The sequence below is a fragment of the Theropithecus gelada genome, chromosome 4 (assembly GCF_003255815.1).
Source record: "Theropithecus gelada isolate Dixy chromosome 4, Tgel_1.0, whole genome shotgun sequence".
Classification (NCBI taxonomy): domain Eukaryota; kingdom Metazoa; phylum Chordata; class Mammalia; order Primates; family Cercopithecidae; genus Theropithecus; species Theropithecus gelada.
In genome coordinates this window covers 77,953,119-77,965,906 of record NC_037671.1, presented here as the reverse complement: position 1 = coordinate 77,965,906, position 12,788 = coordinate 77,953,119, and the positions used below count along the sequence as shown (strand labels likewise).

The window sequence follows — 12,788 nt, the reverse complement described above, 5'->3', positions numbered from 1 at the left end:
CCCATGCCTGTAATCCCAGCACTTGGGAGGCCTGGGGGGGGCGCGAATTACTTGAGGTCAGGAGTTTGAGACCAGCCTGGTCAACGTGGCGAAACCCCGTCTTTACTAAAAATACAAAAATTAGCCAGGTTAGGTGGTGGGCGCCTGTAATTCCAGCTACTTGGGAGGCTGAGGCGGGAAAATCACTTGAACCTGGGAGGCAGAGGTTGCAGTGAGCTGAGATCCCACCATTGCACTCCGTCCTGGGCGACAAAGGGCGACTCTGTCTCAAACAAACAAACAAACAAACAAAAAACAACAACCCCAAAACTATTAGAATAAAGAATTATACCATGTAAAGAAATTTTACTGCATCTATTTTTATGTGCTGGGATAGGCGCTAACAAAATGTTTTGAGGTTTTTGAGAATGGGGAAGTCAGTAGTTTCTGCATATTCTTAAATCTTTGTTTATCCAACTAGAACTTTATTAAGCGCTTAACTGTAAGTACTGCATTAGGTATTGGGTAGACAGAGGTAAACATGGCCTAATCTCTCCTTATGCAGGACACAGACAAGTAAACTGGCAATTTTAGTATAGTGCATGAGTCTTATGAACCCCCCAAACAGGGCAGATAATGGTAGGGCTTATATATTTTTGGGGTGAAGAAGATCATAACTCTCATTAGATTCTTAAAAGTCTAAGTATCAAAATATATTAAAAACAATTAATGTGGTAAGTACCACACAGTGCTAGAGGGATGAAGGGACATTTGAGGAGTATAATGTGCTGTGGACACAAAGTGTCCAAAAAGGGGCACAGGTGGTGTAATTAGGTCATGGAAGGCAGTGAGTGAGACATAGACTGAGACATGAAGGAGAATGAGGTGTAGAGGTGAGCAGGTAAGACAAGATTGCCAGCAGAGGGATCAGCTTGTATAAAGTCTCAAAAGCCAGAGAAAGCACAAGGAATTTAAGAACTGGAAGTATCTCTTCTAACTTTAAAATGAAAGTTGATTTTGAAAAATTCAAACATTCTAAATCACTGAAGAAAGCTTGAGTCAGAATGGATTCATAATTTATTGAAAGATAGAATATTACAGTAAGGATGTTCAGTTTTGCGACCTGAAAATATATTTTGCCAGAGGATACTAAAACAGCATCATCACACATCTGAAGTTAATAAGTAATGAACTTCTATCTTCTTTAAAGTTTTTAAAAGGAATTTTGATCAATTAAGTCACATTAAAATAATCATTTGCAATCTTAGAACTGGAAGCAACCTTACAAGTATTCTAGACTTCTAAATTTTATTTTTAAATAAATTATTTTGGGGACGATTAAAGAAAAGTATAAATATGATTTTAAAAACTCATTTTGGTAAGTTTCCTTCTAAATGCTTTTTTATTTAGCTAATCATACTAGTGTTTCCTAAACTATGTTCTGGATGAATATGATAGATATTATTAGGGAAAAAAGGGATTCTGTAGCTAAATGAGTTTGGGAAATTATCTTAGGATTTCTCAGAGACTTCAGTGTCAGTGTGCTTTTTGACTGTAAAACAAGGAGGTAGTATGTATAATTCATATGACACATACTCTATTAGAACTCCTTTTTACAAAAATACTCATTTTACTGACTTATCACCTACTGTATGCCAAACTCTGGTGTTTTAAATAATCTTACCAAAGTGTGGCAGTATGGCTCCACGTTATCTTTGTGAAAGGAGGAGTGTATTTTGATAAAGAGCAAAGTAGGTTTCTCCTATTGGCTTCAGTTTAGATGGATGAGTATTAGCTACCTTTAAAAACATATCGTTCATGGATTTCTGCAGTTAGAGTATAGCAGATATTGCAAGATGGAATGAAATGATTTAAATCTCACCTCCCCCCACATCAGTCTTATGTAAAGGAATTCATGTTAAAGTTGCCATTACTTGGTAAACTTGAGGAACAGTTTTCAAATTTCTTGGTCTTAGGACCCCTTTATGCTTACTAAAATGTATTGAAGTTCCTTTATTTGTGTAGGTTATAATCTGTTGGTATTTACCACATTAGAAACTTAGCATATAACATGTTAGAGACCTATTAAATAATACTAATAAACTAATTTCATGTTAATATAAGTAACATTTTTATAGTAATTATTCCCAAACAAAACAAATCTGTGAGGAGCATGGCATTGTTTTACATTTCTGTGAATCTTTAATATCTGGCTTGATAGAAGAGACATTTTCCTATCTGCTTCTGCATTTAGTCTGTTAAGACATCACATGTTATGTGTCCTGTGGAAACCTCCACCATGCATTCATGAGAAAAAGTGAAAAACAACTCATGTAGTATTATTCATAAGTTTTATCTGAGGGACCTCCAGGGGTGCCCAAAATATACTTTGAGAACAGCTGAACTAGATACTACTGTGGACTTTTTTTTACAACTTGATAGCTAATGATAAAGTAATACAATAATATTTTTTCCAATATAATTTTATTTAGATTGTGAATATTGTTTATTTACTGAAAGACTAATAAAAATATTAGCACTTCATATCATGGTTTCAAATGCCGGTATAAATTAAGTAGTATTTTGAAATTATTCCAAAAGTGCTCACACTTTTTATAGTGGGTAGCTTTATTTTATGGTTGAAAGGTATTTAAAGCAGCAGTTGGAATTTTGTCTTTCTCTCTGTAAGATTTTTAGTAAATTATGAAATTCAGCATAGATGTTAAGTGTTCTTAAATTTTTTAATAACCAACTATCACTTGTTTTTAATTCTTAATTATTCTGGAGATTTGCTTTACATCAGATATGCAAAACATTTTATACTTGGATGAATTTTTTTATTGTTGCTCAAAGATTCTGAAAATTAAAATGATAAACTGAAACATACTATATTTGTCTTTTACATAATAGGTGAAGTATTACAGACACTTAGCACCTGATCACTTGCTGCAAATATGTCATCGACTAGGACCTCTTCTTGAACAAGAAATTCCTCAAAGTGTTCCTGGAGTACAAACTTTATTAGGAGCTGGAAGACAGTCTTTACTACGCACAAATAAAAGTATGAAAATTTTCTCATAGGATTCAGACATTCTTTATCTCACTTTTGTTTTTGTGTTCTTTGTATGCATAAAAATACGTGTGTTTAATAGGCTGCAAGCATGTTGTATGGAAAGGATCTGCTCTGGCTGCGTTGCACTGTGGAAGACCACCTGAGTCACCAGTTAATTATGGTAGCCCACCCAGCATTGGTGAGTTGTTTGAGTTCACTGCTAGTAAATAGCATCTTGGTAAAGAGCTTTTGAAAATAAAAAAGTTTTTGGGTTACTGTAGTATTAGAGAACTTCATATTATGTACATCTGCATTCAAAAAGGAAAAAAATAGATTTTTTTTCTTATTAGTAGTTTTAATAGTGAAAAAGTCATGTGTAATTAGGGATTGTGCACATTGCACCTTATGTAGGCCAGTTAGCTCATTGGTATTTTATTTTTACAAAAGTTCCATATTAAGGTATATATTATTAGGTCGAGTTAGTAGAATCAATATATAATTCAGACTAGTTATAATGGTAGGAGACAAAAATAGTTATCTTTTTAAAAGCACAGTACTTTTTTTTGGCTAAAGTTTCAAAGAGGGAGTACTGATGTAAATATGTCTTCTTGAGATGCCTCCTAGGTTCATCCCTTTCCCATCTGCTACTACCAGGCCCTTGCCTTACCTGGATTAATACAGCGTCATCCAAACTAATCTTGCCTGGGGTGTCATCTCTCTCTCTCTCCCTTCCAGTATAGTGTGTAACACTGTAATAGTAACCTTATTCAGGTCTACCTTTGTTGTGTCACTCTTCTGCTCAAGATAGTATAAAGAGGTCAAGATATTTTAATAGTGTTGTACTTTCTCTAAGTGTACTCCTGATTTTCAGATACCTTCAAAGTTCAATCATTGCTTCTTTTCCACTCTCATGTTCCTACCTAGCGAGGAATGTTATTCTTTTTTCTTTCACCTGCTCAAATCTTACTTCATTCTTTCTTTTCTGGATAATTCTTATACAGATAGTAAGTTTTATATGACTTTCATTTTTCATTTATATATATATGTGTATCTCTTTTTCTATCATTTTACTTGCAACTTTCTGTTTCCTTTGATTTCTTTTAAAAATATAAAAGGGGCTTTTAAAAATACAATATGACAATCTTTGTGTTTTATCTAGAACATTTAGTTATTTACATATAATCATGGATGTACTTGGGTTTAAATCTACTATCTAACTTGCTGCTTTGAAGGCAATTCCTTTTTCTCTAATTGCTTTTAAGATTTTTTCTCTTTCTGATTTTCTGCAGTTTGAGTATGGTATGTCTTGACGTTAACTTTTTAAAAATTTGTCTTGTTTAGGTTCTGGAAATGTCTTTTATTGACATTGAAAAATTATCAATCATTATCTTTTACAATAACCTCTCTGTTCCATTCTCTCTCCTTTCCTATGAGACTGAAACACTTTATCTGCTTTGTTATCCTTTCTTCTTTTTTTTACATGTTTTTGACTCTCTGATGTATTCTGGATTGCTTCCTCTAACTTACTTTTCGGAGATAACCTATGTGATATCTGCATGGTGGGTAATCATGTATTTTTTTTAAAAAACAAAAGATTGTCTTGTTTAAATAATTTTAATATGTAATCTTGCTGTAATGAACAAACATTAACAAGATTTTGAGAGACGAGGGTATATTTGTACTTAGAAAATTATTCTAAGGTGGTATAATAGGTTTCCTGAAAGAAGGGAAAAATAAAATATTATAGGAGTTTTCCCATTTAGGAAAAGTTTATTCTGTCTTTGAAAAACTATAGATCCATATAATAAGGAGAACATGTTATGCTTGTTCTTTCAATACATTATCAGATCTGTGGTAGGTAATGAAAGTGTAAGAATGATTAATGGTAAATGACATTTGCTCTGTGTGTAATTCCTATATGCCAGACACTGTTCTAGGAGTTTTCTATTTATTTACTCTTTTACAACCTTAAATGTTCTATAGGTAGGAACTATTATGCTTATTTTACAGAGGAGACTGAAGCATGGAAAGATTTTGGTAACTTGACCAACTTCACACATGCAGTGAGAAGTGAAGCCAGGATTCAACCCAGACTGTTTGACTCCATTATGCTATGCTTTATTCCCAGTAAACTAAATTTATTAATAATAATGCTTAACTACTCAAGAAAATTGGTGTTAGTCATTTTTTGGAAAAGGGTACCAAATATTTATAAAAGTCAAATAAAATATTTTAGGTCACATTATTGATGGTCAGATTAGTAAATACTGCTGACAGGGAGAGAGGAACATTTGTCTTTCCTTATTCACAGGAGATACATTCTGAGATGCGTAGTGGATGCCGGAAACAACAGATGGTACAGAACCCTATATATACGTATGGCAAAAATACCTTGGGTTTTGCATCCAAGCATAGAAATGTAATTGATTCATTTAGGTAACAGAATTAATTGCCAAGCAGGTAATTGATGTACCTTTCTGAAAGACTATTTTGTTTTTAGGGTTTAAGATAAATTTTTTTCTCTCCTGTTGTGATTTTCAGGAAAATCTTTGCTTTATGTTAAGAAACACCTGTAATGAATTGCCCATTTTGCCTACTTTAAAAAAGTGTATTTACATATATGTTTTGAAAGCACTACAGAGAAGCTAGACTGATCAAAATGGTTCAACTTGCTTAGTCATAGTTTAGTGACTGTGTTTTGCTAGAGTTCACCATGGTATATATTTTGTTTTATTGTCACTATAAAGTTATGAACAGGATGGTGATGGGAAGAAATAATTCATCAGTCTTCTTGCCAGAATAGTTGCCTGCATAGTGGTACAATATATTATTTCAAGCTGTTACAGTATGGTTCAGAAGATTTAAAAAAATACATACGAATGTTTGTAGTACTGACTTATTTCTTCTTTTGTTGAGTCTTTGCCATTTTCTGTCTGGCTACCTTTAAAAGTTTTCTTTGCTCTTTCCTTGGTGGGTGTGGTATTACCAAGTATCAGTGGAGGTAAGAAAAAAATTCTTGACATTTTAGCTTTTCTTAAGATACGTATATAGATTTAAACGTTTAATATAGATCCCAAATATTGAAATTTTGACACATTTGGGGTAGTAGTTGTTTTTCTTTAAATAAACTTTTAATTTTGGAGTAAGAAATTATTTACTGAGAAGTTACACAGATGGTTTAAAGAGCTCCTGTATACCCGTCATGCAGTGTCCCCAAATGTTATACTTTTGCATTACCTGGTCTGTTCCTCAGAACTACTAAACCAACGGTGCCCTCCTGTTAACTATACAGCAGACCTTATTCATATCTCACTAAGTTTTCATACTAATTACATTTTCTTATTCCAGGATCTAGTCCAGGATACCATACTGGACATAGGGTTTGTTAATTTTTTATTGGACTTCTTACTGTAGTTCAGAGGATAATTTTAGGTTAAGCTGGTGGCAAAATTGGATTTTCTTAGATATTTCAAACCATGTGGAAACTGTTGGACCTCTTGAATATCTCACATTCATCTCAAACTTAAAAATACCTAAAATGTAATTTTTGACGCTCTCTGAACCTTGTTATTCCAAGCCAGAAGCTTGGAGATAATTTTATTTTAGATTTACTGTTCATTTCTTATGTCTATTTAATAAATAATACCTGTTTATTCTACTTTCTTGAACCTGTTCTCCATTATCATTGCCACAGCCACATTTCAGGCCTTGGTACTTCTTGCCTGGAGTTCCTACATTATTCATTCACTCGCTAAGTAAATATTGTATATCCCTGATTATAGCTGGCACTGGGCTAGGGTCTGGAGTTGCAGATAAGCAAGAACAAGGCCTCTGCTATCTCAGAACTTAAGCGCTGCTTAAGCACCTGCCCCTAGTCTATTCCTGTATCCCAGGAGTCAGGTTCTAACGAGGGTTTCTTAACCTTGGCACTGTTGAGACATTTTGGGCCGGATAATTCCTGGGTGTAGGCAGCTTCCCTATGCATTGTTGGATGTTTATTAGCATCCCTGGCCTCTGCTTGCTAATTGCCAGTAGCATCCCCACTACCCCCTTGTCACAATTTAACAAGTCTCCGGACATTGCCAGATATCTCCTGGGCAAAATTATCACTGCTCTAAACTTTTTGAAATGCACATATCATCATGTCATGCCTTCTCCTTTCCCCCATTGAGAGTGACTGAATGATAGTGTCAACCATTTTAATGTGACACTATCACACAAGACTGACCTTTTCACACTTTTCCTGCCGTGTCCTCACCTGCACTTTGTGCTCTAGCTTAGTACAACTCTTTGGCAGTTCATAGAATCAGCTATGTTGATTTTCATTCTTTTGTCTCCTCACATATTTTATTTCTCTCTGGAATGCCCCTCTGTTTTCTGTACATTCTGCAAGTATCTATTTATTCTTTAAAACTCAGATGTTAAACTGGGCAGAATTAAGTGATTTTACTTATTTCTACTATTGATTTTATCACATGATTATGGCTATTTACCTTTGTTTCCTCTAATATACTTTAGGTCCTGGAGGACAGGCATTATGTTTTATCGTGCTTTAGAGACCCAACTCTTCAGCATTAGTAAATATTAAATGAAAAGTAGTAGGTAGTTGATGAAATTGATACACTGGGATGTGACAAATAAAGTTCAAAGGTGGGTAAGGCATTACAAAAATGGAATGAAGGTTGGTAGAAAGAAGAAGAGAAACTTGATCCAAGAATGGTAAGAGAAGATAAAATCACCAAACCAGAAACTGATTTTTAAGAATTAAGGTTTATGAGTAGACTGGGTTATCAGTTCATTACACTTGGAATGTAAAATACATACCTGTACAATTTGAGAACCCACTTGAACTTGCCTCAGTGTTTTCTTATCCTGTTTTATTTTATTATGTGCTTATAATTCCCAACTACTTTGAACCTTTTAGTCTTTGATGTAAGTTGTGAAAATTGAACTAGAACTCAGTCTCAGCAAGAGACCCAAAGTGGTCCGCTGCCTTCCAGTGCTCTAGAACCTCCTTTAATACTGTTTTCAAAAGCAAAGACCAAAGATCCCACTGATCTGTTATTATTACTAGCTTGTGATTCTTTTATTGTGGTAGAGAGATGTGAGTGTGTACTTGGCATAGCGGCATTTACTTCCGAAGGTATTAGTGAATCTTTGGTATTGTCCTTTCTCTTACCTCCATACCCACATTATGCCTGTTTTCAGATATAGTTTATTCTATATTTGCTTATACTTCAGTAATAAATGTGCGTGGGTAAGGGGAGATAGGAAAGAAGAGACCTAAATACATTAAAGGGATTTTTAAGGTTAAATTTAGAAATTGTTTTAATACATGTTTATCTTGTGAAAAAGATTTTAATACATTAAATTAAAGCAGTTTTTGCTGATTGCTTTGTTTGCATTTTTCTTACATTTGACATGTTAGCAAAGTAAACTTCTTACCTCTAGGTCTTTCATTTGTCATCTTTTTTTGGTGTTTTGCCTAGGTATTTCCATTATTTTATTTTACTTGTTTGTGGAGGGTTGCTATTAAGTTCTGCAGTTTTGGGTGAGGATAAGGAGTTTTGAGAATCCTGATTCTTAGACATATTTGAGTGTAAGGAAAAAACTTTGCCTTGAAAAATAGCTTTACTACCCAGACATCCAATTAATGCTAAGAAGCCTTGCATTAAAAAAAAAAAAAAAAAAGTCTTAAATCTTGTCTACATTTACAATTTGTGATTCTCTGAGAAAACTAGTTTGAATAAAGATAGCAAACAGTCACTTAAAGCTAGATGCAAGTCTTTGTAGAGAAGACTCTTCTTTCTCACCTTGTGCTGTATTTTGCCATATTTCCAATATTGTGTTTGAATTACTCTGTAGCTGGTAATTTCTTAAATTTATTCAATCAAGGTTTTTTTTTTTCTTAGACTCTTAGGTTTATATTTTTCCTCCTATTTCTTACATAATTATTACAATGATTTTTATATTACAAATATGTGAGATTACATAATTTTAATATATAAGTTAACAGTTACATATAATTCAGCAAATTATAGGATATAATATGTGGGGTTTTTTTCCTGTTCATTTATCTTTTTCTAATATGTTGTATTCAGTTATTCAGTGTTTTTTCTTTCCATTTTCTTACTCAATCCATACTTTATTCCTAGTTAGGTATCTACTCATCACTTATTTAAATATGTTTATTTTAACCTGTTGTTTCTCAGTAACCATTTTTACTTTTAGAGCTCATTTTCTTATGTTTTTCCAGTCATAATTTTAGTCTTATAAAGGTTTTATACTTTTTTTTTTTGTTTAATGATTGTTGACTCAGTTATGTTCTTTTTTGTCTTGGTCTTTGTTTTTTAGTGTTTTCCCTGAATGATCTTCATATTTCTATTTGACACAGTTTTTGTTGTTTTATTAACTATTTTCTCCCTAGCCCCCTCCCTTGCTTTTCTATTTCCTCCCTTTTTTTGCCTCTTAAAAACAGGTTAGCTGTGAGAGACTGTCAAGGTGTATTGGCTTTTTTTTTTAGGGAGATAATGTTCATTATGCCAAAGTATCAAATGTATAAAATATATATTTATTTTTTTTCTTCTGCTTAAATTTCTTTTCAAATTAATGGTTGACAAAAAAAGGGGGCGGAACTTTGAAGAAATGAAACTCCCTTAGGTGAGTTTAAATTGTTGCTTTTGTAGCTAGCTGTGTTTTAATTTCTTCTGTAACTAATAGGATAACATTTGGTTTTAGGTTATAGATGTGATGAGGGATATCCCCTCCACTTTGTATAAAACATCTGGCAAGCAATTCCAGTAGTAATTAGGAATCACTAGCCATTTTCCCTTTTAGTTTGTATCACCTATTTTTCCAGAGTGATTATTGGGTTTGATTTTGTTAAATATTCATATCTGTGTACGTGAAGCAAATTATGATATTATTTTCTCATAAGGTCATGACTATTTTGAATTTCTTCAGGGATCCTTTGAAGTTACATATTTCAGTGTTTTCCCAGACATCTTTTGGACCTGGGAAGTCCATGATCAGATTGGGCTGAATAGATATTTTTATAAACAAAGGAATAATTTGTTCAGCTCCATAAAGAAGCCTCAGGGGGAAAATTGGTCTCCAACAAAAGTCTTTTAAAAAGTAAACAAAAACTGTTGAGTTAAATTAACTTTTATGACACATGAAGATTTGATTATTTAGGGACAGTCCATATCGATGTTAGTATAAAATACCTTTGAGTTTGCAAAACATTTTGTCTCATCTGCTTTGTATAGCAACTCTTTAAGATAACCCTACATTTTAACTTTAATTTAATTTAATTTAATTTTTTTTGAGATTGAGTCTTGCTCTGTCACCTAAGCTGAAGTGCAGTGGCGCAATCTTGGCTCACTTCATCCTCCTCCTCCCAGGTTCAAGCCATTCTCCTGCCTCAACCTCTCAAGTAGCTGGGACTGCAGGCATGCGCCAGCACACCCGGCTAATTTTTGTATTTTTAATAGAGACGGTGTTTCACCATGTTGGCTAGGCTGGTCTCGAACTCCTGACCTCAAGTAATCCACCTACCTCGGTCTCTCAAAGTACTGGGATTACAGGTGTGAGCCACCATACTCAGCTGATCCTACTTTATTAATGAGGAAACTGAAGCTTAGGAAAGCAGTAACCAATGACATTATATCTCTGTTTTTGTGTGTGTATGTATGCATGTACCTCAGATCTTATGCTTTTAACTTTATGTCACATTTATATAGCACCTTTTTGCCTTCTCTGAAATTATGTGTTAATGTGTCAGCTCTGTCCATTTGTTGATTTGGGAATAGCAGTTGTTTGAATTTTGCCTCAGTATTTGAACTCTAGACCCAATGAAACGTGGTGTGTTCTTTCAATTTTTATGTAGTGTCAGATAGATACTTACGAGATCAGGTATTTAATTCTTTGAGAAAGTGTTGATAATTTTGGTGTCAAGCTGGTTAATTTTTTTCTAAAATGAAATTTTGTTTTCAGAGCCCTTTGATTTCTTTTGCAAAGTTAGCTTTTGCTTTTAGTTATATCCTTTCCAATTCATTCTCATTGCGGTTAAGAGAAAACTGCAATGAATTATCCCAAAATAAATCTTACTATGTATGTTACTGCACTCTTTTCTCCCTTAAAACTTCAACTCATAATTGCTGGAATTTAGTCCAAAATACCTAACATAGCTTAGAAAGCGTTCTATATAGTCCGCCCCCCTACCTTCTCGTCTCTTCTCTTGACACTTGCCCTTTCTGTGCTCTGTGTGCAAGTCAGTCTGACTTCTTTATGTTGCTTGAATGCTATGCTTTTTCCAGCCTCAGACTATTGCACATGCTGTTTCCTCAACCTGGAATATGCTCCGCTCCCATCAGCATTCTGTGGCTGTTCATTTTTCAGGTCTTAATTTAAATGTCAGTTTTTCAGAGAAGTTTTCCCAGACTCCTAGATATCCACTCCCCACCCTCAATGTGATTAGAACCCTTTGCTATAGATTTCAAGATTCCCCTATACCTTCTATTTGATAACACTTAACATTGTTGTAAGTCCTTGTTTCATGTCTTTCTTCCTTGCTAGACTGCAATCTCCATGAGGGTAAGTACCATGTCTTCTCTTTTTTCCCTCTTATATCCTCTAGCCCATATTTGGCCCATATAGGTGCTCTATAAATGTTTGTTGACTCAAAATTGAGTGATTAAAATGTTTGACATTAGGACCCAACTAACTTAAAAAATGTTTATTTAAAAGAAAAATTGTTATTAAAATAACTATAAACATTTAAAAATATTTAAAACTGAAAACATTAGGTCATTGTGTGTTTTCTACTCGAAGTAGCATCAGACTGGTTTCCAGGAAATAAAATAGGAGAAAGATTAAATACTATTCCTAATAATTATCATATCTACCCTTTTTATTAGTGCTCTTTATGTCCTTGGTTCATGAAATTTTTTGTTTAACTCTTGGAATCATCTTTTCATTTTCTGTATTTTATTTTAGTTTAGTATTTGGGTTTTCCTTTTCAGACATTATTCATCTTTATGGTATCTGCTAAATATTAAAAACAAAATATGTTTCAAACAGGAGGTGCAGCTAAACACCAAAATTGAATATCTAGAGATCTGGAAAGTAGCTGCTGTGCATACTGGTTATTTTAGTTATAGTATTAAAGCAAAGAGAGAAGCTCTCGTGGGTGCTGTGTTGCTCAGGTGACTATTTCCCCTTACTCTTCTATTCCCAGTTACCTGCCCTCCTTTTTTTGTAGACAAAAAGGTGACTACAGAATTACCTTTTTATGTTGCAGCCTGGTTCTTTGTACTTTAACTGAAATTGGGACTGTCATTCATTATAGTTACCATTATGATGATTTATTTGTCCTGTTTTGATGTTGGTTGGTTGCTACTTGCTGGTACAGTGTGATGTAGAGACCAGATGGTACTGTAGAAGTAAACCAACGTGTATTGAATAATTTCCCAGAATTATCTCTGGCCCTCGATTTATGAGTATTTGGTTGTCATTACTTCCTTGATACCTGTGTTAGTAATGGGTCTTTACGTTGTGGCTCTATAGTGAATTAAACATTCTTCCTTATACAATTCCCTCCTAAATAAAATGGAACCTAAACTATCTTTGACATGTTTCTCTTTTAGTTTAAAAATTCAATGGAAAAGATTACACAAACAAAACTTACAAACAAAATTGATGGCCTGCTTTGTAATATTATCTTACAACTTGCAAATCAAAACTGATGTGAATTCTT

General features: G+C 33.7%; 1 protein-coding gene across 2 annotated transcripts in view; it reads left to right on the top strand.

Annotated features, from left to right (window-relative positions):
• The window catches only part of PHIP (pleckstrin homology domain interacting protein), a 138,393-nt gene that overhangs the window by 15,134 nt on the left and 110,471 nt on the right, over positions 1–12,788 (top strand). For both annotated transcript variants that reach the window (XM_025381903.1, XM_025381902.1), the window contains exons 5-6: positions 2,890–3,040; positions 3,132–3,230. In XM_025381903.1, the coding sequence (XP_025237688.1) occupies positions 2,890–3,040; positions 3,132–3,230 (250 nt within the window). The remainder of the gene's footprint in view (positions 1–2,889; positions 3,041–3,131; positions 3,231–12,788) is intronic.